The sequence below is a fragment of the Anser anser genome (assembly GCF_964211835.1).
Source record: "Anser anser genome assembly, chromosome: 30".
Taxonomy (NCBI): Eukaryota; Metazoa; Chordata; class Aves; order Anseriformes; family Anatidae; genus Anser; species Anser anser.
The window spans coordinates 1867242-1894913 of record NC_139751.1 but is presented as its reverse complement, the minus strand read 5'-3'; the positions used below and the strand labels follow the sequence as shown (position 1 = coordinate 1894913).

The following is a 27672-nucleotide window of genomic DNA, read 5'->3' as shown; positions in this document are numbered from 1 at the left end:
GGGCTGTTCTCCCGGCTCCCACAGTCACGGAGCGTTCCCCGGCTTCTTCCCACGAGCATTTCCCGAAAGCTGCGTGTTGGACATGGAGAGGCGGAGAAAATAAACCCTTCGTCAGGATTATTAAATATCTGCCTCTACAAGGACTCTACCTGAAAATGGGCTTTCCTGCAAACGGGGAAAGGTTCCGAGATTTCTAGTTGGGCTGGGCAACTTTTTGGGGGGAGGAACACCGCGGAAAAAAAAAATGAAAAAAAAGGAGGGGGGTTGCTCAAAGCAACATGAGGTAGAAATCGGGATATATTTTTGGAGCCGGCGCTCGGGGTGGGTTGTGCACGAATGAGGCTGCCTAAGCAGCAGTGCCAGTGCCCCAAGCAGGAGGACTCGGCTCAGGCTTTCTTTTTTAAGCACTGCTCAGTTTGCGTTGAGTATTTGAAAAGCCCAAGCGCTCAACCTGAACTGGGAAATGCATTTTTAATGGGGAAGAAATTCCCAGGGAAATACGGCAGCTTTGCTCAGGAGTCCTTAGGATTCTTTTTTCCCCCCTCCTTGGACCTGCTGTCTGGTTGCAGCAGGAGCAGCGCTGAGCCCTGTTCCCGCTGGAGCCGAAGGCCACCAAGAGCAGGGACCTCCGCTCCACGCCGTGCATCGCTTAATCCATTTCTAGGCACGGCTGTAGCATTTCTAGGCTCTCCGAAAAATAAACATAAGAGGGAACCGGGGGTGTTTTTCTCCCTCTGCCTTGCTGTGATGCCCACGCTAACAATATCCCTTCCCGCAGGACTCAGCGCGCAGTTTGTGGTTCACTTGCTCCGCAGCTCAGCCCTGCAGCCGCCTCCCGAAATGTTTCTTTGGAGGTACCATCAGATTTTTTATTTTACTTTTTTTTTTTTTTCCACCCTGCAAAAATCAGATTGAATATAGAGGAAAAGCCCCAAATACGCCGAGACTCCTCTGAAGCGAAAATGGACTTTTCCATGGTCCGGTGGAGAACAAAGCCGTACAGCACCCGGGCACGTCTTATATGGGGAATTTTGCAAAGCAAGAGCATGGTAGAGGAAGGGTTTTCTTTAAAAAACAGCAAACAAAGCCAATTCATATGGCAACCTACGGGGATCACGTGCTCATTTTTATATAAACTATTCCCCTCCACGGTTGCCCAGTGTTGCGAGCGCTTCTTCTGCACTGAGACGACACTCTTGGAGAAATTGCAAGCAGCTTTTGCACTTATACCTGCAGGGAGAAAAATTCCTTGGCAAGGTTTAAAAAAAAAAAGTGCTAAACTTTCATTCTAGCAAAATATTTCTAGTAGTCGTATTTCTTCCTTCACAGGCAAAGCGTGTAGGAAGGTATGCACGTATCTCTGCAAGGTATGTATGTAGCGTATCCATAGATGTGCCAGGGAGAAAGAGAGATGGGAAACATGGAAAATAGGTTTTTCACCTTCAGGAGCTGTCCATGGAATACGAAAAAGCAGCTAAAGGAGTTATTTTATTGGCACCTGATTTTTCTACAGGGCTGGGAGGGGGCTGAGCAGAAGCCCCAGTATTCTGCCAGAGGAGGAGGGTGAAGCGGGAAAAATGATGTTATGCTGGAGGAATATCTCAAATATTGGAGGGGGGAGGATGTTTGCTGTCTGGAAAGGCACCAGCTGGGGAGGTACGGCTGAACCAGCCCGGCTCAGCCTCCGCGGAGCGCCTCCGCTCCCGCGCAGCGGTTTTACCTATACAGGAATATTTACGGTACTTCGCAGAGGCAACCTGGCAAGGGAGCGCTTGGGAGTTGCTTAAGGCAGGGAGGAATGCAAAGCCATGCAAAAATAAAGCGAACGGGGTGGGCATTTTAGTTTAAAAAAAAAAGGGGGGGGGGGAGGGGGAAAATGGGCATAAGACCAAAAAATAAAAAATAAAAGGAGGGAAATAACACCCCCAAAAAGCATAAAGCACCATCAAATGTCTTTGCGTTTTCCCGGTTCCGGGTTTCCATACAATACACCTTTTGCAGTAATTTTTTTTTCCTTCCCTCCAACGTGTTTATTTTGCAGTGAAAGAAGCCAGTATTGATTTTTTTTTCCCCACTCCCTTGTGTTCCTGTGCAGAAGCTCTTTTCAGTATGACCAGGAGAAGACGATGGGTGGGAGGGAAGAAGAGCTCTGTAGTGTTACGAGGACAGAATATATTGCTATAAGGTGGCGAGGAACCAGATACGTGTGTGTGCGTGTGTGTGTGTACCTATATTTCCAGGGGTGGGGACCCGAGCGGCGTGGGGGTTGGGGAGAATTCTCATTTTTGTTCTTTCTCCTTTTAGGAGAAGGCAAAAGAAATGAGAAAAGAGCACATATTCTGCATGTGTGTGCGTCTTCCTGCGTATGGAATATATACCGGGTAAATTAAGGCTATATACAGTCCTGTTCTTCTGTCTTGCTTTAGTCGACACAGATCATTAATAAAAGCGATTGAGGATTGTTAAAAATCTTCCAGCCCTTCTTGAGAGGCTGTAGCCTGGGAAGAGGCTGCGTTTCCCCAGTCCACGACAAAGCCACCCGGTCTTAGAGGAGGGAAAAATGATAATTAAAAAAAAAAAAAAAAAAAGGCAGAAGAGTCGAAAAGGTCTCAGATAGCCTCCAAGGCTCCCATCCCACCGCGCGTAAATATGAGCCTGTTGCGGGCACGATCATTCGTCTCCTTAAAAAGCCTGTAAACTTTATATGACACAATATCTAATAGTAATTTATTGGGGAGATATTGTAAATTCGAACTGTTTTAGTTAATAAAGGAGCTAATTAATGAGAATCCGTCTCGCTTTTGCAGCTGGTAGAGGGCCCCGAAGTGCTGCCGGGGGAGGGGTGCATTTTTGGGGCAAAACCATCGCCTATCGATTATTTTATGCTAAATATGACATTTTAGGGTGTCTCGCATTTCTCAAGCCAGCGCTGGGAGCCGTTGCCTTTTTTTTTTTTAATAAAATGCTTTATGGGATTTTTTATGATTTTTTATGATTGGGGGGTGAAGAGGGGCCGGGGGGGGGGGGGGGAGAAAAGGCGTAAAAAGGCGGAACTTGCTGTTGTGTTTTGTCTCGGCTGCCAGGGGAGGGGAGGGCCCCCCCTCCCTCCCAGCGCAATTTGGGGCTCACGTGACCCCCCCGGACCAATGGGGCCGAGCCGTCGGTTTAACTATGTTTAATGTCAGATAGCAATAAAGTAGAAGCTTTCGGTCAGGCCCGCGGAAATGGGCGAGCACAACCTCCTTAATCCCGGCTTTGTGGGACCTCTGGTGAACATCCACACGGGAGACACCTTCTACTTCCCCAATTTCCGAGCCTCCGGAGGGCAGCTGCCCGGGCTGCCGTCCCTCTCCTACCCCCGCCGGGACAACGTCTGCTCCCTGCCCTGGGCATCCTCGGAGCCCTGCAACGGGTACCCGCAGCCCTACCTGAGCAGCCCCGTCTCCATTAACCCTTCATTCGGCAGAGCCTGCGACCTCGCCCGGGTGGAGGAAAGCAAATGCTACTACCGGGAAACCTGCTCCGACACGGCCGGGCTCAAGCGGGAGGAGAGGGGCAGGGACAGTGCCTTGCTGCCCCTCGAAGCCGGCCTCCCCAATGGCATGGGGGGCAATTTCAGCAAATATGACTATCCGGCCGCCGAGGCAGTGCCCCACGACCCTCCGTCATGCCAGTCCTTGGAGTCAGACTCCAGCTCGTCCTTGCTCAATGAAGGGAATAAAGGCACGGCCGGCGAAGCGGGGGGCTTGGTGTCCCCCCTGAACCAAGGCAGCACTTTAGGCACCGGTGGTAAGACCCGGGAGGGCGTCGGGGGGGCGGTTTGCTTGGAAACTTGCCGGCTTGGGGCTGCTTCGTGGTGTAATTCATGGGCTCAGCGATGGGAAGCGGCGTGCCTATGTGTGCTGAGACCACTAGGGGTAGCACCGAAATCCCTAATGTTTTATTAGGTGGTGCTTCTTTTAAAAGAAAAGGCTATAAACATGTAAATATCCCATAAAAAAAAGAGAGAGAGAGAGAGAGGCAGAGGGAGATAGTGATTGCGCATCCCTCCTCGACCGACGGCGCGGACGGTTGGCAGAGCGTCGAGGCGCTTTTTGGGGACTTCGCAGAGGTGTGTCTACACGAGGCAAGGGGGGGGGAGGAAGAGGAAAAGGGGGGGAGAAGCTTAAAAAAAAAAAACACAAAAAAAACCGCAGCCTTCAACGCTGCCATTTGGATGCAGGTCTCCCGGCTCTTCCCCCTGCCGCAGGGACTGGAGCGTCGGCGGACACCCCCAGATCCCGGGGGGTGTCCCCAGCCTTGTTGCCCGCTTGGTGCCCGTCTTTCGCTCCGTGCCCCGGTTATAACGCTCCCCGCCTTTCCCTTCCCCTGCCTCCCACGCATCGCCCGTGGCTCTGGGAGGGAGCTGCGAGCATCCCTGGGCACCTCTGGCCACCGCCAGGACGGGGACAGAGGGGACACTGGGACAGAAGGGAGGTGCGGAGAGGAGTCCTGAGGGTGTCCCTTCTTTTTTATTTTTATTTTTATTTTTTTAAGAGTTTCTTTTTTTTCTTGCAAAATGCTCAACTCTCCCTCTCGCTCCCCCCTTTGCCAGGTGCTCCTTGGTACCCGATGCACACACGGTCCCGGAAAAAGCGAAAACCCTATTCCAAGCTGCAGCTGGCAGAGCTGGAGGGGGAGTTTATGGTCAATGAATTCATTACTCGCCAAAGAAGGAGGGAGCTCTCAGACCGATTAAACCTGAGCGACCAGCAGGTGAAGATCTGGTTCCAGAATCGGCGCATGAAAAAGAAAAGACTCCTCCTGAGAGAGCAAGCCCTTTCTTTCTTTTAAAGTTTTAAAAGCGTCCGTGTTGGGTAAAAAAAAAAAAAAAAAAAAAAAAAATTACATAGACTTTCTAGCGTTCACCCGAGCTCCAGGGACTTTACCTGACCACTCTTCACCCCCCCACACACCCCTCCCCGCCCAGAAATAAATGAATAAAGAGATAATATTAATAAATAACCAGTTTCCCTTAAAATACGAAGCCCGGCAGCCAGCACGTAGAGTACAAGAACATGCGCCTCCTCCGCTGCGACTGCGGGGGGAGAGACCGAGCGACTGCGGCTGGCGAGAGGCAGCCCCGGCGGCCGGGCTGCTGCTTCCAGAGATGCTCGGCGTGCTGAAGGGGAGGTTTTCAGTGCGACTTCAGCCGCCGGTCATTTGCCAGCAGCGCAGGTAGGGTTTCCGTGCATCGCCGGGAGCCGTCGGGGGCCGTCGGGGCCGCTGCTCCCCGCTCCCCGCTCGGCTTCGGAGGCGGCGAGAGCGGGGCGAGGGCGAGGAGAGCGAAATCCGCACCTCTTGGGGCTGCTTCGGGGCTTCGTGCGAAGCGGGGAGGGGAAAATAGGAAAAAAAAAAAAAAAAAGAAAAGGGGGGGGAATAAGGATGTGGATGGGGTACGTCGTCTTAAAGCACCGGACCCCCATCCGCATGGAGGATGTTTGGTTTTTTTTTTTCAGTGCACGGTGTTACCCAGATGTGTGTGGGGTCAGTATAAAAGGAAGGTTTGCGGCTAGGCTCAAGCAATATCTTTAGGAAAAGGCGAGAGACAAAGACTGTGTATATATCCGGTGTATATGGTATATAGCTATATAATATATGAGGTACGTGTATCACACTGTGTCCCTATAGATTTGACGGGGGTGGCTGTGCCCAGGCTTTGGTGCAGGCGGCGGTGGTGGTGTCCCCAATGCCAGACTGTCACAAGAAGTAAAATGCACACACGCACCTCTAGCAAACCCTTCCAGGAAAATCTGAATTCCCCTCCACGTTAAACTGAGCCTTTCGGAGATTTTTGCTCTCTGAAATCACAGCCAAGTGAGTTCTCTGCACTAGCCCCAAATTATATTCGTGTGTGTCCCCCCAAAAAAAATGACATTTCTTTGGAACAGCTCTGCTGACGGAGTATTTATGCTGTTTTGCTGTGTTTATTGATGACAATGTAGGAAAAGAGGTAGAAAAAAATCCTCATTTTTTGTACCCTCCGGTGATGACAGCCTGTTGGAGTCTGGCTGAGCGAGCTGCATCTCTGTCCTTGAGATGGCTCGAAAGACGAGCTTTGCCATTTGGGTGCTGTTTTCCCAATAAAGGGGAAAAAAAAAAAAAAAAGAGAGAGAGAGAGAGAATGAGAGAATGAGACTGCGGTTTCTTTTAAGGAAGTATGTCTTATTCAGCTATAGGGAAAAGATAACCTTGCCTTCCTTCCCCAGCTGCCCATCAGGTTAAAAACCTACACGATTCTAGAAAGGGCAATGCTTGCTTTACCTCCCTAAAAAGTCACTCTAGCTGCAAATAGAGCCAGCCCCATCGTTAAGAAGAGGTCTTAGAGTTTGGGGTCACGGGGTGTTTGTCGGCTCCCTAAAGCCCCGTCTGGCTTTTTTCCCTCCCAGGGCAGTAGAGGGGGGCCTGGTAGGATGCGACGTGTTTTGTTTGTACGTGTGCTCGGGTTTCCTGGAGAAAAAACACCAATTTTCGCTATTCCCCGTCAGGTGTGTTGTGAAGGCACTTTTAGGTGGTCGGCGGAGGCGAAGCAGCGAGGGCAGGAAGGGGGAGCAGCAGATTTAGGGCCGTGAGGAGCTTTGCCTGCATGGGAAATTTTAATTCAGTCTAAAAAGGAAAAATGGGAATTTTTAATTCAGGTTAAAAGGGGAGAAGGGGGCCACGGTGCTGCAGCCCGCTGCTTTGCCACACCGTGCTTTGCTCCATTCGTTTTATATCGGAGGGGGGATTAATTTTATGGCAAAGCAGCGTTTTCTGGGAAGTCTGGATGCTCACCACGTGCTCTCGCTTCCCCGCGTTCATGGTCATGACCAGCAGCGGCGAGGAATGCTTTTATTTACGAGCTGCAAAGGATGGAGCCGGCTCCTTCACAATCCCTCCCTGGGCTGCAAGGAGCCTTTCTTTCAGCTGCATTTCCCTTCCCAGGGCAGGAGGATCCCGCAGCCCCCGCCGCTCACCTCCTTCCTCCCTCACCCCTTCCCCGGCTGCTTCCCCTTCTACCCACCTCCCCCTTACTATTTTTTATTTTTATTTTTATTATTTTTGCAACCCGGGAAATGTCACAGCTTTATTTCCTCCCAGTTGCTTTTTGCAAGGACAGATCCCCCCAGCTCCTTCTTCAAAGCCAGGAGCCTCCTTTGCTCCTCTGTCTCCTTTGCCTCCCCGTCTCCTTTGCCCCTCGCATCCCTGCACACCTTCCACACAAAAGAGGGCATCGCCTCTCGCAACGTTGTGCAATAAGCCTAGGATGTGTTTTATATGGATATATCTATGTATGCTCCAGCTCAACCATGTGCAATTAAAGGAGGAAGGCAAGGGGGAAGAATTCAATGTTTGGGGGGTGTTGTGGTTTTGGGGTGGAAAGGGGGTGTTTTGGGGTCGGCTGGCTCTGCAGAGGGTGATTGCGGGCTGTGCGGTGTCGTGGGGACACAAGAAGCCTCGGGATCTTGTAATTCCACAGAAAGGGAGTGAATCCACACAGGTTTTACTTAACCAACCTCCCAGTCGCTCTGCAACGAGACACCGGTTGGGATAGGGCTTGTATTTGGAGGAAGGTAGAAATTAGGGTGAGTTACGGTGAAATGTCAGAAATGCTGTGTTGGATTTCAATACCGACGACTTAAAAAACAAATCAATCCGTTTCGTTATTCTTCACCCACCGAGGGTCACTTCTATCTCGCCCATACCCACCGCCCTCCCCAGCACAAAGGACAAGACACCGGCAGCACCCCCGAGACCCCCAGGGTCATCCCTCGCCAACCGTGCGCTGCGAAAATTCCGAGGAATATGAAATTATATGCAATATTCTCTTCCAGACTGCTTTAAGAATGTGACTCGGTGGGATTTCTGTTTGGTCTGTGTTTGTTCTCCGTGTCCGTGGTACCGTTTTTCTGCTTGTATCCCCTAGTCTAGTTTATTGAGGTTGTTAATATGCATCCTTCACCGTATTGTTCATATGTAATGTTTCTTACCTCAAGCTATTATATGTAGGGTCTATGCAAATGTCTGTTATAGCACGTTCTGGCTTTATATAGTCATGTAAAAAGTTGCTTCTCAATAATAATAATTAAAAAATAATGTATTATTATGTGATTTCTTGATAATAAATAAAATTGCCCAAACATCTACTTGGTGATTTACTGCTTACTATTTAAAATTAGTATTAACTAGCAAGGTTAATAAAAGAGTAACAAAAAATATATTGGCCAGCCTTGCCTTCTGTGGCTTGTAGATCATCTTTTCGTAAAAAAATAATTAAATGAATGTGTAAAATGCGTTGTAAAAGGAGAGAAATATCACTTGCTGCGTCGCTCTAAATATAATTAGAAAAATCCTGGGGAAACAAGAAGCATAAGTTAATCTCAAAATTGTTGGTTTAATGAGAGTATACTCGTGTGCATAGCATTAATTGGAAACAAAACTCAACAAAGATGCGTGTTTTTTTTTTTTTTTTTTTCTTTGAAGATGATCGGAGCTGCTTGGATGTTGGCTAATTGCGAATCTTTTGTCTCCGGTGGAAGGTACAGGGGTCTCTACCTCTATAGGAAGCAGCCCACTGCCCAAGGGGCTCATACAGTCGCTATGTACATATGGGAAATGCTGTATGGATGGGTATAGAAACAGGAACCAGAGGAATGTCAAAGATATCCTGGGTATGACTTTAAGATGGGAATGAGATCTGAAGGCGCAGCTCTTAAATTGGAAATATATTGGAATGGGTTTAGGTTCGGGCGTGTTGATGCTTATTGTTATGGTTATGGTTATTAGGACGAGCGTTATTGCAATTCTTCGGAGTAAATTCGCAACAAATTCATCTAACAAGAGAAAAAATAACCCCGGCAGGCCAATTTAAATAAATTAGATTACGATTTCCTCGATCTCTCTCCAAGCGGATATATATATGTAATGGTTTCCCTGTTATTTTCCTTTCGAGGAGGCACCATACACTTCTTAAAGGCAGGAGCTATACATTAGGTAAAAAGCTTTTAGAGGATCGATAAAGGGTTTTTATTAAAGAAATGCCAAAGGAGTCTATGGCGATTTAACTGACGCCTTCCCCACTCCCGGCCGCATCCAGCCCCAAGCCCAGTAATGGGGCAGCTCAGCCCACCCTACAGACTGGGCACACTGGGAGCCACTGGTCTGAGCCTCAGCATGGGAAAGCTGAAATTAGTTTTTTCTCCGGAAAACACGCGATCAGCACCAATTCGTGCATTTTTCCCCAATTCCTCACGGAGAGCGTTAGGATTCCGCAAACCAGGGTACACTTGGGGTCTTGCACGGTGATGAAAAGGTTCACCCAGACCTGAGCAAATTTTTTTTTCTTTTCCCCAGGAGTTGCTCGGTTTGGAGAGGAAAGGAGGAAGGTAAATATTCCTATAGAAATGGGCTACACTTTTGCCATCTTCAAACTTTCCCCAAACGCATTTTAGGAGCGATAGAATGCTTGGGACAAACAGAAACACTGCTTGGAGAAATCGGCAGGGCTTGTGATTTCTGCAGAGTTTTCTGTAAAAAATTACTTTTTTGTTGCAGTCGTTGATTTATTTATATATATATATTATTATTATTTCTTAAACACGAGTAAATACACTTCCCCTCTGTTTCTCCTACCCCAGTCATGTGTGTACACATATATCGTACAAACAAACTCCAGCCAGACCTTTGCACACTTTATTTTCTTATTTCTATAGAGTAATAAGTGTCTCCCTGCGCCAATGTGCCAGGAAAATGGGCACCAGGAGGAATTATGCCTAACAGGTCTGAATGGCGTAGGGTGACATAAATTGTATGTATTGTAAGTCGGTTCACCTTGAACAGGAATAGTTGGATTTCAAAGACATTCAAACACTCACCAAAATAGATAAAACTTATTTATTACCAGCGAGCGGATAGAACAAATTGTTGCTTCGCCATAAAATCTGTATTATTTCTGGGCTGGTTTCTTTTATTCAGCAGCGTATTTCATTGCTCCGGCTTTAAAATGAATTCGTTAGCGAGGGAAGAAAACCCTCGTCTCTTTAATTGCGAGGAATATTTCTACCGTTAATGACAAAGACCGAGGTGCTATTTCACAACCACTGCAAAATCGTAGAAAATATTAATGCGGGCAGGTCAATTTTAGGGAATTATTCATGCTTCAGTAATTTCAGCCTATACTCAATATGGGAAAGATAATGTGCAAACTAGGAATACAAAAGGATATTTTTTTCGCTCAGCCGGGAGATATGTTCTTGACACCTTTGTGCCGGAGAAATGTGCAATTTCTTTGAACTTACGCGAAACCTCTGCAAAACACCCAGGAAAAACCCGACGCGAATTAGCGCTGAGCTCATTTCAAAGACCATTAAAGACCAGAGCCGCTTTAAGCAAAGTTTAATCACCAGCAACGCCGAAAATTCAAGGCGGCCGGTCAAAAATCCTTTTCCTCCCGCTCTCAGTTTTCTCGCAATCCCCTTTTTGAGGATGAAACCGGGGCTTTTTGCACCTATGGGTGCAAAATACGCAGAATTAGAAGTGCGGGAGAAAACAACCCCAGCTCCGCTGCTGGCACCCAGGTTAGCGGTTTGGCTTGGAGGGGAGGGACCTGCCAATTTTAATTTTTAAAGTTTTTGTCCTGCAATACGCCAAAAATAAATAAATAAGGAAAAAAGCAATCAAAGGCGTAGTCTACAGAGCAGCGAGCACCATAGGCTGTGGGTGCTTATAGGTGTCCCAGGGTGTGCAGGGGCTTTGTGCGCTCTCAGCCCCTCGGACCTGGCCAAAAAGGAGCTGCACAAAGAGGTGGAAGAAGTGTGAGTGCCGCCGGGGGGTGGCTGGGCTGGGGGGCACCTTTCCTTGCCGGGGGGGCCCTTTCCTCGCCGGGCATTGCCATGGGGGGGGCCGCGGCAGGGGCTGGGGGCGGGTGGCGATGCACCCAGGCCATAGGGAAGGGGCACTCGGGGCCACCACATTGGCGAAAATTCGGATTTGGGCTACAGGCCAGCATCTGAGGGATGCCTGTGTCCGTGCGTGGAAATATTTGGCATTCCCGCCTCACCCCCCCCGGCCCGAACTCCCAAATAACAGACAAAAGCAAAGCACCTCCTCGCAGCTGCATTTTACAGTACTGCAGCTTAAAGTATTAAAGCAATTAACAATAAATATAATAATTCCCATTAAACGGAGAAGAATGACTGGACTTCCTTCTCTCAGTCTGTGTGTGGCTGAGGCTCCGTCCTTTGGCTAATTCCGTGATATATTAACTGTTTGGTTTCCTCCCCCGTGCTATTATAGGCGCTGTTTTCAGTCCCTTGCCCCCCTTATCATTAATGTGCCAGTGCGTTATTGCCGAAGAATGCCTTGGTTTGATTCCGAGTGCGGGTTCATAAATATAAAATAAACACAGAGTGGGAATAATTAGCAGCATTTATCAGCATATGGCCACCCACCCCACTTTGAAACCTTCCAGACCCTGCGAGAGGAAAATGAAGTACATTGCAAGTAATTAGTTTTAAGCAAATCATTTCAAATGGAAACTTATAGGTAAAGCCTAATGAAGTGCAGAGGGGGAAAAAAAAAAGCCTCTTTTTTATTGCTTGGTAGGTAGCAAGTAGACACAGCAATATTTTACTGTTGAGAGAATAAATTAATTAATATATCTGTAGCTAGCAACTACAATGGCTCCATGGATGACTGCATTTAAAGGAGATATATGTATCCAGTCTCATTGGTGTTGTTAACAAGAGTGATAATAAAGATGAAAAGGATAAGAAAGATAAAAAGATCAGTGGGCTTGTACTCCTTACTGCGGCTAAATTGCGTGGATTTTCTAATGACTGCGTCTTGTTGACTCTCTGCAAACTCCTCTTTTTTTTCTTTCTTTTTACAGTCAGACTTCATTAAGTGACTTTATTTTCATTTTGCTCAAATAGGAAATAAACATGTGCGCCCCTCGCCCCCCAATAAATCTCATACTAACTATCCTTCCCTTCGGCTTGAGGGGAGGGGGTCTCTCCCTTACCCACACTTTGGGTACAAAAATGACGGATTTTGAAAATGAAGTATTTTACCCGCTTTTGTCAGACTGGGAATCTAAATGCATTTTTTTTTAAATGTGCCTTTGTGGTTCGAGGAAAATGCAGAAACCTTACATCCCCCTCAGTCTGAATAAATCACATTTAGCCCGTGTTTTAGTCTAGCTGGAATGTGAGAGCATGTGCCTCAAATCCGCGTTAAAATCTACCTGTAATTTTTTAAGAGAGTTTGTGCTTTAATTTTAGACATGGGTTAGCAAAACACTGCCACAGAGAACATATAAACCATCAGGATATCTCATTATAAAAACGTTTGCCAAAATTAATTTTTTCACCGGGAAAGCATATTAATATTCATATTTGAAGCCAGTACACTCCTGTGCCTCTCAAACCTACATATTGGGTGGAGAAGTGTCGATAATTACATAGAGTGTGGAAATTCATTTTAGTTTTATGATTAACCAGTAAACTCTTATGAGGTGATACGAGACGCTGCTAAAGGAGAAAGCATTTAAAAAATTAGGTATGGAAAAGTACAGTTGGAGACCCAAGGTAGCAATGAGGAATGTCGGGCAGACTTCAGGTCCAGTAAAATGAAGGAAGAAAGAAAGAAAGAAAGAAAAGACCTTACAGATTACCTCAAATCAAAATATCTTAAGCTAGAAATAATAGAAAATATGATATTTTAATGGGAGTTGTGGGCCAGGGCTTTTTTCTTGGGTGGAAAATAAATCCCGTGGGGTTTTGCAGTGATCTGCGAGACTAAATATGGGGGGGTAGTGGGGAAGGGGGGTTGTATATGACCCCCCCGGGCCTCTATGTGGGAATATATTGCAAGGCGAGCCGAGGACCGAGCAACTCATTGCACCCACCGGGACCCGCTGCCCATCCAGGGGGCCACACCAAACTCTTATTTAGTTTTTTTAGCAAGTTTTGCTCCTTCTGGGGGGCTGCCTGCCAGGGCAGAGGGACCACAGGGTTTTTCCATCGGGCTCCCCCCACCCCCAAGTGGCTTTTTCCATCTCATTCACCCCAATCCCCCCCCCGTTTCCAATTGCACCTTCCAGTCGGAGCCCAAACACTGACTTTATGGGTATTTAAAACAACCATCTTCATCTGTAATTGTGGATGAAGAGTATTTATTGCTTCGGTGAATAACTAGATATATAATTATCTCTTTATAGAGAGACTGTGAAATAAAGCATCTGTCTCCCCCCGCACGCCCAGGCACACACAAAGGCAGGCGAACAGGGACAAAGTTACACATCTGCACAACTACTTCATTTTTTCCCCAAAAGTGCATTTATTAAAGACCGAGGACCTTCTCTTCCAACTTTAAAAAATCATCGGGACCCATGTATGTATTTTTTTTTCCCGGATGGTGATAAAGAAAATACTTATTTGCGAAGAGGAACCGCGCTGGTTGCCGCATTTCTGCGCTGACCTTTTAATTTAGTTTTATTTTATTGTTTCTTGGGGAAAAAATGCAGGGAATTTGGGGTGGCTCTTGTCTATCTGTGGGAAAAAAAAAAGAGGAGGGGGAGTTGGGGAAAAATGCGCTGCGGGGTTGTAGGGCCATCAGGGTGAGGACGGGGTGGTAGTGGGGATGGGGAGGCAGTGGGGTTTAAGGGGATTTCTGGGGGAAAAAAGGAGACGAAAGGGTCCGAGCGACCACAATGGAGATTTGCTTTTAGGCAGCGGACAAAACTTGGCTTCACCCCTCTCCCTCCGAAGGATCGATTCCCCATGGCTTGGGAGGACAGCAGTATCCCTGCTCCCAGCCTCCCCACCTATTATTTTATTTTTTTATTTTATTTTATTTTATTTTATTTTATTTTATTTTATTTTATTTTATTTTATTTTATTTTATTTTATTTTATTTTATTTTATTTTATTTTATTTTAATGTTATTTTTTCCCACTTCCGCGGCCGCGGAGCGCTGCCGGGCGGCGGCGGCGGCGCTGCCGGCGGGAGGAGCCGCCGGGGCTGCCCGTCTGGGTGGGCGGGGGCCGGCCTCGCAAAGTGAAGGTCAAGTTAAGGCTCCAGCCTCCCTTCCGCGGCCGTCCGCGCCGCTCCGCCGCAATGCCATTGCCGCCCACCTGCCCGCTTATTTTTATTTTTATTTTTTTTTAACCCCCCCCCCCCCCGGGTTTTCCCCCCCCTTCTCCGTGGGGGGAGAGAGGCGAACCAAGTGCGTCGGGGGGGCTTGAAATAGCCAAAAGGATGGGGTGGGGGCGGTTTTACCGAGCCTTTTTCGTCCCGATTCCTGATTTTTTTTCTTCCTTTCTCCCCCCAGTTGGACTTCAAACAAGGTTTCCCCCCCTCCTTCTTTTTTTTTTTTTTTTTTTTTTTTTTCCCCTCTCTTCCCAGCAAGATGCAAACACGTCTGCCGTGGAGGAAATTAAACGTCATAAAGAAAAGCCCAATTAAGGTTTAATGTCTGAACATTACCATTTCCTCCAGAAAACAATGAAGTTCACTCGGTAAGGAGAGAGAGGCAGAAAGAAAGAAAAGGGGGGTGGGGGGGGAGAGGGGCAGAAATTTTCGTTTCAAAGAGGGAAAAAATGGGCAGAGAAGCGTAATCGTGGAATAAAAGGAGCGGGGAGCGGGAGTGAAGCGGGTGGGGGAGAAATTTGGGGGTTGGCTCGGAGAGGGGTCGGGCTGAATGAAATACCGGGGGTTTCAATGGGTTTTGAAGCTGGTTTCTGCCTGTTTTTGAAACCTGGAAGGGCCTGGGCAGGGGTAAATGAGAAATAAGATATTTGAGCAGCCAAGGGGGTGGTAATGGGGGGGGGGTCTGGATGCTGGGGAGGGGGATAAAATCCCTGCGTGGCTTTTTACCTCTTGCCTCGCAGTAAGGCGTGCTGCTCTTCCCCTGTCTCCCTTCCTCCTCCGGCTTCATCCGGAGCTGGTTTCACCGCGAGCCTCCAAAAAAGCCAAACTGGGGAGGGGGCACCTATTAAAAAAATAAAAATAATAATAAAGAGAGGGAGAAGGCGACCAAGTGCACCCGCAAATGCAAAAGCTCCCAATCCCAACGCTCTTGGGCCTTGGGAAAATGGCAAAAAGAGGAAAAACCTTGGCCGGGAGGGTACTTTCTCCAGGTCTGTGGTTGTGTCTTTGCACCCCCCGACCCCCCCGATTCCCCCCTGGCCCCTCTCCCACCGCTGCGGGCAACGGGGCGAGCTGCAGCCTGGCTCAGGGGGGAAACCAGCGACACTTGGGACTTACTCCGCTAGTTGGGGGACTCTGCTCTTTTTTCTCCTCCACCAGGCCAGGCTCGGGTGGGGGGCAGAGGGGGTGAAGCCCTTGCCCCCCCCCCCCCCCCCCCCCGTGAGTCCTGAGAAGCCTCCTGGTCCTGCTAGGGAGCTCGTCTGCCAACCCCAAAATAGCAGAAGAGAAAGGGTCCTTGTTCTTTGTTTTCTCCTCGCGGCGAGGAAATAGCAAAAAACGCTCCCCCTCTTTTTCAGCCTCTGCCCTAGACGCTACTCAAAGGGCAAAAGAAAAATTGTGCTGGACAGCCAGCGCTGGGATGGATGGAAGGCGAAAATCTGCGGTTAGCGTAATGGAGAAGACTATTTTCCATATACACGCGGTCATTTAATCTGAATAGATAAATATGTAATTATTTAGACAAATCTATGCTATACGGAATAGAAATCCAGGGAAATATTCAACCGGAATATATACATGTGTGTAACATAGCAATGAATGAAGATCTATGTGTATTTATGTGTGCATTGCTACAAAACTTGGTATTTCTGCACAGAGTTGCCCATGCAGCCGTAGACTAATAATTTTCTAATGAATAGGTGAGAAAAAGAAAGAAAGAGGGAGAAAGAGAGAGAGAGAGAGAGAGAGAAAGAGAGAGAGAAAGAAAAAGAAAATTTTAGGAAGCGACCAGACGAAGAGAATAGATAGGATTTCGAGACTCTAAGTTCATCATTTATCTGCTCTCAATGCACAGAGTACATCAAAGCCCAGTACCTTATTAAATGAGAACTCCGGCCACATTAATTTCTATATACGCTTATTTCAGATGAATGTGGCAATAACAAAACACTCAAACCCTCGTCCCCGTGAGGAAAAAGATGTGGATATCATTTCTGATAAGCAGGGGACTTTGGGGAGCCGCGATGCTGGCGCAGGGCATGGAGTGAAGCAACTTTTTTTAGAGATTTTGTACCCTGACCCCTCTGCTTCTCCGACTGCAAATAAGATATAGATGTGCTTTTGCACGCGTGGATGTATTTTATAGTGAAAGGGACGCGTGAGCACCGGGAAAGGCAGGTGGCTCCATAGGTAGGTGGAGAGGGATGGGCATTTCCCACCGCTTTACCTTGCTTTCTTCTGCCGGCAGCATTTATCTTCTGCAACCGAGATCTGCCTTTGGAAAACGTCGCCCCGCGGAGCAACTGAAGGATTTTGCTTCATTTTATTCTGATTAATGCGGGTATGGAAGAGAGAGCCCAGCGCCGCCGCGCCCGCAATTGCGAACTATTGAAGTTGATCCCCGGGAACTGTTGAGATTCCCCTTTGATCAATGGTTGTCTGAGGGAAATACATCTAGGTGCTAGTAGCTGTGGAAAATATTAAAAAATAATAATAATAAAAAGGGGATGCGGGAGCCAAGGCATTAAAGTGCACTACTTGGAACTGATTTCCTGGGTATTTAAGGATTAAATAGCACGCATGCAAACGTGTGTGCGGTTTTAATAAGGCTGGGTGGGATTAGCCGCCCACCTTCTATTCCGAACTTTGCATTTCGGGGCTATTTTGCTAATAAACGGGCTACCCAACAGAAAACACATTTTCCCCGCCACAATTTCCGACTTTTTACACACTTTTGCACGTTTTAGTGTCACTGCTAAAGTTATCAAGAGGGAATGTCTGGCGAATAAAGGATTTATTTTTTTTTTGCAAGGTTTGGGTGTGTTTTATATGTCTTCCTTTGTGTTTAAATGAGTATTTTTAGAGATTTGGAAGGGGTAAAAAAGAGAGAGGAATAGAAATAGGTGTTGCTTAACGAGCTCCTCTGGCTTTCCTGTCTCCTCTGGGCTGAATTTCGCAGCGGCTCCAGGAGCGCAGCACGCTGTGAAGTTTTCCTTGAGTTAATTCCCGAACCCTCGCCGTTTCCCGTGCTTCAGCAGCCCCCCGCAACCGGGCCGTGGGGAGGCCAAGAAGCAAATAAATAGGGGGCCAAGAAGCAAATAAATAGGGGGGGACGCCCCCGCCCCGCTCCGCCCGGCCGGAGCTCGCCCCGTGGGGATGGAGCCGCGGCTTCGCGTGGGCTGATGAGAAACTAAAAAAAAAACCAAAAAAAAAACCGGGAAGCCTGATTGGAAGCCTGATTGGCTTCCGAGCCAAGCAGAGTGTTAGTTATATTGGTTATTAGTGAGCCCAACTCTTCTTAACGCCTCCTCGGCATCACTTCCACCCGAGCCGGCACCCGCCGCACATTTTTAGCCCAGACAGTCGCAGCGCTGCCTGCGGTTGGGAAGCATAGTTTATCTGCTTTTATCTTGATTAAGTCCACATGATTTTGAACTTGCAGCTCAGGTCTAGAGAGATCTAAGTCATTTTTTTCCCTTTGAATTGTTCACAGCTTATATAGTTTTCTTTAGCAGTCTGGCTTACATCCAATTAAATCTCTCTTTGCCATTTGGGGACAATAATCTTTTCCAAGCGCTTCCCACTTGTAGCTATTGTCTCCCTTCAGATTTCCTGTACACATACGCGGTGTCTAGTAATCTGTTTACTGGCCTGGGTTTCCTCTCTTTCCGTCTCCCTCTCTCTTTTTTTGAAGTCCATCTGAGGCTTAGGAAGTAATTGTAGTACCGTCGTGGAAGGGAGGGAAAAATCAGTTTGAGAACATCTGATAGGCCAAAGTCATTAGACATCAGAACTTTGAGCCTATTTAGCAAAAGCAAGGCACATCTCTGTGCAGCTGCAGGAGCTGCAGCTGCTAAAGAAGTGTTTTTTGCACTCACTTCCAACGCATCTGCAGCCCCGAGTGAGCACAGGTTAGCAATGCAGGCAGGTTTGGAAAAGCTCCTGTTTTTTTCCCCAAACCGGGAGCCAAAGCAAACTCTGATCTTCTGTCTGAAACAGGGAAAGATTCAGGGTATAAATAATGCATCAGATATCTTGAGGCCACAGTAAGTAGCAATGTGTAACGTGGTAAGTCACTTCGGTACAAAATCTATTCTCTTCTTATTTATTTATTTTTCTTCCTCCAGACAAGTTTCCATACTGTACGGGCTCGGACAAAGGGTTCTTTATGGTAATACAAACAAGAAAGTTTTTGACAGAAGTTGGGAGGCTGCTAACGAATTTACATTGCGTTCAGATAATTGTAGCTTTGGGGAAAAAATAGATCTTCTCTCCCCAATGGGAGCAAAAAAAATGAGCAATGATTTATTGAGAAGAGTTCAAGTATAGGATTAGCCTAAATCAAAATATAACTTGAGATGTTTACACAGATCAGCTAAAGCCAACTTTCACAACTCCAAGGTTTTGATTTTGGTACAACTGCTGCAATGTTTTTGGTCACGAAATGCCTCTAACATACACTTAAAATTCATTTTAGTAACGCAAAACACATCTTACAAGCTTCGAGCTTTGCCTATTTGCCTGCTGAAAACGCTGTTAAATGTGTTAAGTGTTTGCATTATATCAGGCAAATGAGTGCTCACTCCGGAGCAGGGCGAGGGGGGGCATGGGGAGTTGTATTTGATTTATTTATTTTTTCCTTGCAATGTGCTGTTTCTGTACAAAAGCGACAAGTCCAGGACTGGAAAGGAGTCCGGCTGAGATGCCAGCACAGAAGGACCCAGCCAGTTGGGGTTCCTGCCCGAAAGGCACAGGGAGGGAAAGGCTCGGGGCTGCCGCCTTCCCCTTCCCTCTGCGGCTGGGAAAGAATGGGAAAAAAAAAAGGGGGAAAAAAATCTTCCAGACAGGGCAGCTTCACCTCGTACACACAGTCATATCAGAGCAACCTCCCGAAGCAAAATCAGACCTTTCCTCCCCCCTTCTCAAGTTCCCTTGGATTTTTTTTTTCTCCTTGCAAGAGCACAAATACAGGTTTTATTTAATTCTCTCCTCCACGCTCTAACCTTTCACATGCGCTAGGAAATGAAGCAGGTTTAAAAATGAAGGAATTGAAATGTTCTGGATGGCTATGCCTTAAAGTCATTTGCTTTTTTTTTTTTTTTTTTTTTTTTTTAAGGGCAACCAAAAGGAATGCGAGACGCCAGCCCTCATTCCGTTTTATGGTAGTCACTTTGGTGGTCAAATTCAAGTGCTGTGACTCCACAGCTGTCTCTTCTGTGCTTCCTTGCAGGAAGCAGGCAAATCCTATACTTTAAACTGGGTTTAAAAAACAAAACGACACCAGGGCTTGGTTTAGATGTATTTACCTACGAAGAGCAATAAATTATTCCCGCACCTAGAGGAGGGAGGGCGAGTGCTATGCCACACGTATTTTTTGTTTGTTTGTTTGCTGATGTGTTCTCTTTTTTTTTTTTTTTTTGGGGGGGGGTAGTGTGTGGGGGGCTTTGTTTTGGGTTGAAGGAGCTGCTCGGATCTTGTTTTTTTCAGCAACAAGCTCTAATTCCTTCCCTGGATGCAGAGCTTCATGCCTACAGCCTTCCTATGGAATCTGGACTGGAATCCATAGGACAAAAAATGTACATTAAAGAGCATTTCCCCCTTTGAATCAAGTGAGAGTATTCTCCACGCAGGTTGCAAACAGGAGGGAATTGGGGAAAAAATAATTACACTCATAAACAATAGCTTAACATTATTAGTTTGTAGTTAGTATTAATATTGGTCAATAAAAAGCCAAGTTAAAAGATCGCTGACACTTTAATTAAAAGTTTTGCCCAAAACGACGTCCAAGCCATAAAATAGGGCAGATTACAAACCTGAAGAAATCCATCTCGGCAGCCAGAGTTCTTGCCCCTATGTTCATCAGCCAAACGGTGCATTGGAGAGGAAAACACAGCTCATTTTGGAATTACAGACATATTTATATGTGTGTATATCTCTATCTCCACACACACACATTCAGGGAGACCCACACGCCCCGATCCCTTATAAAAAGAGTTTTATGAGAACGGCTCTCCTTAAATAGAAAATACAAAGCTGGAAGGGGGAGGAAATCCAGAAATGAATGAAAATAAATGAACAGGAGTGCGATGCTGCGCTGGGGGGATGAACAAGGCTCAACCTGGGGAAGAGCACACAATCTTAGTAAGTGACGCCGCCATGTTTCCCTTCAAGATTTCGTAATAAATACATAGAAATCCGGGCACACTGCCTGATAAGCACTGTAATTTTGCAAGCCCTGCTGCAATACCCATTGTATTTATGCTCAGGAGCTTTGAAAACCTCTGCTAGCTGCTCTGCTGCAAGATACGGGCTTGCGAGGCTGTTTCCTTCAATGAAAATGAACTTTTCATTTTCTTTTTTATTTTCCTTTTTTATTTCTTTTTTTCCTTTTCTTTTTCTTTTTTTTTCTTTCTTTTTTTTTTCTTTTTCTTTTTCTGTGCATTGCTGCAGCATTGCAGAATATCTGTATTTCTAGCAGAGGTTGCGACCTTCCTCCGCTTGCCCGAGGTGCGTTTTATCTTCCCAAATCTCCACATCTCGCCCAGGAATTAAGCTACCTCCTGGTCAAAATGGGGCGGCAAACATCAGGTTGGGGGGGGGCAGCAAAGAAATAAAATGAAAACTAGACGAGAGAAATGCAAAAGGACGTGCCCAGGGGTGCCCAAGTGCAGAGGGGACAGCTCGAGCAGGGCTAGGAGCCCCTGATGCTCCTTTGGGGTGAATTGGTAAATACTCGGGTGAGTTTATAATTTATTTTTTTTTTTGGGGAGCAAAGCGAAAACATCGCAGCCGTCCAGGCTTTTTCTGGTCCAACTCTAAGGCTCAGCGCTCTGGCAAAGGGCTGAGATTTGCCTTTTTTCCTTCTCGCTGTTTGAATTTACTGCAACTCGATTTGACAAGATACTCTCAATAAAAACGTGCCACTCTCTCACGGTGTGTTAGTTTTGTTAGAAGTATTCAGCCTGCCACCGAACAGATCCCATGATGGATTTTGGTTCGGGTTTATGTGCGGGCGATTCAATATTTGTATTTATTCTTCCTTTTACTGGCCGTTTTAAAAGGGGATAATTCAAGAAAAAATCCCTAAGTGGCATCCTGTAAAGAAAAGAAGAAAACAGGGGTGGATGCGCTGCAATATTTTCGTCTGGAGGTGAATGCAGCCGCCTGTGCTCGACAGAAAAATGCTGGGAATAATCATCCCCACCTCCGGCAGATGATTTCTAAGCCAGGTGAAAACCCACTTCGAGCCCAATTGTTGCAGCGTATCGCAGACGGTTCTGTCCCTGGAAGACTTTTGGAAGGCGAAGGCTGAGCCTCGCACCCCTGGCAGCGCGGAGGCTGCGCGTCCTTCAGGTGCACCTTCCAGAGGGGTTGCAGAAGGGATTTGGGGTTTGATTTTTGGGGTTGGGGATTTTTAATTTTATATATATTTTTTTCCGCCTAAGAATTGTTGGCAAAACTCGCAAAATAGCCGGCAGCACTTCGGTATCCCTGTTTGTTTCGTGTCAAAATGCAGGAGGACGGAGAAAGAGGAGGCTCCCGGGGCGTGGGAGAGAAGACAAATGACTTTAATAAGAATATCTTTTTTAATTCAGCTGGAAGAATAAATGATGAGAGTATTGCTGAAAGTACATTCATTGATTGACAATAAACAATTGCATTAAATATTCAATATGCCACTCTTACTTAATAAATATTTAACAAAACATTAAAGGAGGTTTTCGAATATTTATTAGACATTGACTTAATTCATTTGTTCTATTCCTTGATATACGACTAATTCGATATCAAAAGTCATTAAGGCAGGCCTGCTTTAACTTTAAAGTTTGAAACTTTACACGATCCCCCGCACCCTGTCATTCTTAAATGGTATATTCTCTATAAACCGTGCCAACCTGCTTGATGTATAGTTGATGTGCACATAGAGATCAACATAATTAGCGTATGTTAGAAGCTTGTTAATTAGCACCAACCCCCTCACTCCCAGATAGATAGATAGAGAGATTTACTTATAATTTAGCAGCCCAGCTGTACGAAGAGCTGCGCGTTTACGCCTGCAGCAAGATTTTGAGAAATGTTTGAAAACTTACTTAGGCGTCTCCAGCGTTTTCCCTGTGATTATATTGAGCTACCTAAAGTCTATTCAGGAACACTTCTAAGAGGAGGCTAGGACAGAAATAATCATCATAATAAATTATAGTAATCACCGTAATTAAAATATTAAAAAGGGTGGAAAAACACAGTCCGAGCTCCCTAAGACCCTCCCTCTCCCTCCCCCCCACCCCCCCGCAGCCCAAATCGCCCCCACCCCATCTCCAAACCCCGCTGAAAAGAAGCAGAAAGCAGAATCCGAATAGGAAGGAGAGGAGGAAGGAGGAAAAAAAAAAAAAAGCAACTTCACAAGCCACCCCTTGTACTTGTTCTGCTTTGAATGCTTACAAGGGGTGTGCCTTCAAGAAAATGAATACAAATCTGCAATTGATTTTCATAATGTTTCTGCGGTGTTTGAAAACCAATCGTTTGAACCTCTGAGATCTTACCTAAGTGAACCACTCCTACGCATCTAAGTGCTCCAAACTGATATATGACAATATCTACTTTGGATCACGTGTCCTCCGGAGCGACTAAGACGGATAGCGCGTCATCTTGCCTTCCCAAATTTTTTCCCCTCTGCACATCGGATCCAAAACATCTATCTATAGGAGCAAGAAAAGGAGAAAGATGTTTAACTCAGTGAATCTAGGCAACTTCTGCTCTCAGTCGCGTAAAGAGAGGAGTGCTGAGTTTGGAGAAAGGGCAGGTTGCGCTTCTAATCTCTACCTCCCCAGCTGTACCTATTACGTCCCTGAATTTTCAACTGTGTCATCTTTCCTGCCACAGGCCCCCTCTCGCCAAATCTCCTACCCTTACTCCACCAACCTCTCGCAAGTGCAGCCCGTGCGAGAGGTCTCCTATGGTCTAGACCCCTCAAGTAAATGGCACCATAGAAGCAATTACGCGTCGTGTTATTCCGCAGAAGATCTGATGCATAGAGAGTGCATCCCGCCTTCCACCATGACCGAAATGCTAATGAAAAACGAGAGCGTGTACAGCCACCACCACCCCAGCTCCAACCACCCGGCATCGACGGGATTCTACACCAGCATGAACAAAAACACTGTCCTGCCCCAAGGTTTCGACCGCTTCTTCGAAAATGCCTACTGCGGGGCGGAAAACCCGGCTGAGACCTGCCTGCAGAAGGGCGAGGGCAAACTGGAGGCTGACTCCCAACCCAATGCACTGTCATCCCGCGGAGACCAAGGTATAGACCCGGAAGACGAAGAGGAAAACACAAATCCAGGGTCTTCAGCCTCGTCCTCTTCTGTCAACAAGGAAGGAAGCAAAAGCAGCAATTCGAGTAGGTAGAGCAGTAAATGGAAAGGTTAAGGGACTAGCCCGTGTGTTTTGTCGGTCAAATTTTATGTGGAGTTTTATAAGCATTCAAAGGATTTTATTATAACCTACAAAGCTCTTTCTTCCAACGAGAAGAATTTTTACGATGGGAAAAGCTCTTTGAAAAAAATGGAGATGTTAGGCGCAGACACAGTATCTTAGAGTCTGTGAAATTTTAAAAGCACACCATCGTGACAAATATTAACTTTGATCATGAACTTACATGAGCATTTTAAAAGGATTTGGTCCCGGGTTGCTGAGGGTAAAAGGCAATTGGGCAGAACACTACTTTAGCTGCCTGTGCTTTCTTTTAGGCACTAAGATGCATGCAGAGTGATGTTTTCTTCTTCTTCTTCTTCTTTTTTTTTTTTTTAATTAAAACTGTATGGTGAGTCTTTTCTCTTGGTGGGAGTGTGCTGCTAAGGGGGGAGAGCTGCAGAATTTGCAGGCAGAGCTGAGCATTTTCTTAGACTTTCTGTTTAAAGTGGCATTTATTCTGCTCCAAGCCTAGTGGAGCGTCTAGCTTTTGTCAGGAAGGGCTTTTACTTACGTGCTTCTTTGCTTGGGTCTTCTTTTTTGCATGCACTCAGATTTCTAGGCAGTCTTAGAGGAGCGTTTTAAATGCTGAATCCAGGCAACTTTGCAAGTTAGTGTTCAGCGTGGGGCTCTTTTTGGAAGAGGGGAGGGTTGTTTTGTTTTCCTATTTGCTTTCGTGATCAGCAGAAAGTCCCCTTTTGCAGCTCAGATGCTAAGTTCTCTTCTACTTTGATTCTTTTTTTGCGTGTGTGGCGAGGACTGGAGTTAATCAAAAACTTATGCGGAACATAATATCTAGTTCCTATAATTCCGACCTTGCTCATGCTGTTTCTATACAGATAACAGATTTGCAGCTGAGCGTGGGCTTTTTTTTTTTTTCTCGGTTTTTCTTTTTTTTTTTTTTCTTTCCAGCAATCAGCCTCTCTAAAGCCTGCTCCAACAGTCTGCTGCCTCCAGTCCCGGGCTGTTCTTTTTAAAATAATCTATCTGCACAGAAAAATGCCTGCATGTGTGTGCTTTTCTGGGATTAAACCCCGTGCAGTGGGAAAGCGATTGCAACGCAGTCCTTAAGACCCTGTGTAACCTCACCTCTGCTACCACTAACAATAGGCAAACTGCTCACTGCTGGAAGATATCTTCCCGTGCATTAATAACTTAACTCTGCCCCTATCTATGTGGTCAGCTGTGAAGATGAGTCTGTGTGTTGCATTAGGATATTTACCCTGCCTTCTGGTTCTTTTAAGGTGCTCCCAGAACGAGGAAGAAGAGGTGCCCCTATTCGAAATTCCAGATCAGAGAGCTAGAGAGAGAATTTTTCTTCAATGTCTATATAAACAAAGAAAAAAGGCTCCAGTTGTCTAGGATGTTAAATCTCACTGACCGACAGGTTAAAATTTGGTTTCAGAACAGAAGAATGAAAGAAAAAAAATTAAGCAGAGACCGCCTGCAGTATTTCTCTGGAAATCCCTTATTGTGAACATCTTTTCAAATCCCCTCTGCTGGTGAAGTGTATGTGTATTGGGAAGGAACAGTTGCAAGCATGGGTTTGCCCTTTCAGTCGACAAAGCAACCTCAAAGTTTAAGCCTTTTCGTTACTTACATTTGTATGTCTGGGACAGTTCAGAGTAACAAAAGGAGTGAATTTTTCTTTCAGTTACCTAACCGCTTAAAGGACTTGAATTCCATGAACATTTTATTTAACTTTTTTTTTTTTTTTTGCCTGAACAGGTTGGGATTCCCTTTTTTATTATTATTATTTTTATTGTTATTATTATTTAGGCACCCTGTCCATTTGAATAAATCGCAGTGCTGTGTGTTACTACCACGGTGATTTCAGTATGCAGCTGTGTTATCACAAGAGCGGCCAAAGTCTCCCTGTAGGATCAAATCACTTCGTCTGGGGTGAGTGTGCGTGCGTGTGTGTGTGTGTGTGGGTGAGAATGCACACACAGACGTGTGTCCTTGTGTGTGCGTGTGCACATTCACACCCACCCCGGTCATCTGTGTTCTGCTCTCCATGCCAAGAGTTGTTGTCGAAACCTCATTTAAATATCTGTCCCTAGCAGAAGGAAGATCATTATTTCCACCTCCCCCATGCACCCTTTATATATATAAATATATATGCATATATATATATAGGAGTGAGTGTGTGTATATATATATACATATATATTCTATGCAGTTTCATTTCTACATTTTCAGTGGGGAGGGGGGAAAATCCAGACGAAAATGCATTTGCAATAACAGTTTCTGAAATGGTTTGTAAATAAATTTCGTAGTGCATTTTTTTTCCTGGAAATGGGAGACGAAGAACATCGAGAGAAAAAAAAATCCTGAAAAAAAAATAATGAAAAAAAATATCTTTGTGTATGTAAAGTGAGTCCCCGGGATACTCTGTGAAATTCTGTGGCAAATAAAGACATTGCAAGCTGTTCTACATTATGATTTTATTTGACCATTTTATTAGAATTTCCTCTCTTAAAAGCCTCTTTGCGGTCATTGTGGTGTGGGTTTCTTCTATAGGAGTTTAAATACCTGAATGCATATCAGAAATATAATCATCCATATTCATGTGACTCGCTGCAATCTGCTCTAATAGGACTGGTATTAATATGAAACCTCCACCTTGGAGCACACGTTTTGTTGTGGAGTTCATTGTGTTCATCACGGAACTGAAATTTATAGGATTTTTCTTGGCCCAGTAATCCTACCCTGAATTTGGCTCCAGATGTCTTTCTCTGTTTTCCGGTTGTAGTTAATCTTTTTGCATTTTCATGAGAACAGTATATTAGTCTTCTTTTAAAAAAATGAAAAAAAAAAAAAGAAAGAAGGAAAGAAACTCTAATTACACCAAGAAACAAGCTGCATTTTCAAAAGTCAAGGATAACGTACCTTATACCTACAAAGCACAAATGCAAAGTCAAGTACTTAAATTCCTGCTTAAGGAAAACAAGTTCAACTCCCAGGCACAGGGCATAAAAGTGATTTTTTTGTGTTTGCAAAATGACTTTTTTCTCGCAGCGTCTGAAAGCTACACAACGTTTTCGAGGACAAAGAAATCCAGAAGATGCCGTTGGTGATGTGGTGCATGTATTTTGTGTAAATACAACAATTCGGAGGGTTGTTTTAGGGGGTTGGGGGGGGTTATGTTTGAGGTTTTCAGTCTCCTGCTTTCTGATGTGGAGCGATGGAATTGTGCATATGGACGAAGGGGTAGAAAAAAGATGGAATGAAAAAAGAAAAAAAAGAAAAAAAAAAACAGCAAAAGGAACAACACATTATATTCCCATCCATTGAGCGTGTTCTTGTAAAATTCTCATACTTGCTTTTAAATACAACCCTGTTGAATGAAAACACTTTGATGGTGTCTTCTGATTTTATTTGACAACGGTAGGGAAAAAAATTATAACCCACAAAAACGCTCTTAGTTTGCACACACACAAACACCCCTCCGCGCAAATAAATGAAAACCAACTTCGGCTTTCGTGATAGACCCGTCCTCCTTACGCCACGATATGATCTTGAAAGGATGTTCGCAGGCATGTTTCTCATTAAAAGAGTGGGAAAGGGAGGGAAAAAAAAATGGAGGGGGGGCTGGAGGATGGCAAAGCGCTTCTTTATTTGCTTCTATTTATTTTTGCAAAGCCTGCGGGCTGAAAGGACGCTTGTCCCCGGCCTGAAATCTCTCCTAAGCTTTGCGTTGAAGAAACCGGGGGTGGGGAGGGGGCTGCTCGCCCACCCCCAAAGCACCTTTCTTTAATGAGTGTTTGCCAAACCTTCCCAAGGTTAGGAAAACCAAAGAGAGGTGCAATAAGGTGAATATCGCGAGGTCAGAAGCGGCAGTTAATGCTCCGTAACAGCAGCGGCTGTCCGGACAAAAGCGGCTAGTCTAGACATTGTAATAAAGACTGCAGCACTAAACAGCTTAATTTTTCTTAATTACCCCGTCTGGCTAAAGGAAAAGACTTCCGCAGTAAATAGTAAACAAATAAGGGAGTCTTGCCCAGGGAATTTTTTTTCCTCCCTCCCTCCTTTCCTC

General features: G+C 45.7%; 2 protein-coding genes across 2 annotated transcripts; both read left to right on the top strand.

Moving 5' to 3' along the window:
- Nucleotides 1-3046: 3046 nt before the first annotated feature.
- Nucleotides 3047-4891, top strand: HOXC12 (homeobox C12). The gene is made up of 2 exons (XM_083814540.1): nucleotides 3047-3789; nucleotides 4595-4891. Exons 1-2 carry the CDS (start codon nucleotides 3225-3227, stop codon nucleotides 4831-4833), a joined length of 804 nt encoding a protein of 267 aa, XP_083670666.1. The 5' UTR covers nucleotides 3047-3224; the 3' UTR covers nucleotides 4834-4891.
- A 17655-nt stretch (nucleotides 4892-22546) lies between these two features.
- Nucleotides 22547-27672, top strand: HOXC11 (homeobox C11). Its single transcript, XM_083814567.1, has 2 exons — nucleotides 22547-23562; nucleotides 24878-27672. The coding sequence occupies exons 1-2, from the start codon at nucleotides 22887-22889 to the stop codon at nucleotides 25108-25110; spliced, it is 909 nt and encodes a 302-aa protein (XP_083670693.1). The 5' UTR covers nucleotides 22547-22886; the 3' UTR covers nucleotides 25111-27672.

Coding starts and splice junctions, on each gene's coding strand:
- HOXC12 (XM_083814540.1), top strand. CDS start 3,225: ATGGGCGAGCACAACCTCCTTAATCCCGGCTTTGTGGGACCTCTGGTG. Junction 3,790..4,594: donor CAGCACTTTAGGCACCGGTG/GTAAGACCCGGG, acceptor CCCCTTTGCCAG/GTGCTCCTTGGTACCCGATG.
- HOXC11 (XM_083814567.1), top strand. CDS start 22,887: ATGTTTAACTCAGTGAATCTAGGCAACTTCTGCTCTCAGTCGCGTAAA. Junction 23,563..24,877: donor AAGCAAAAGCAGCAATTCGA/GTAGGTAGAGCA, acceptor GGTTCTTTTAAG/GTGCTCCCAGAACGAGGAAG.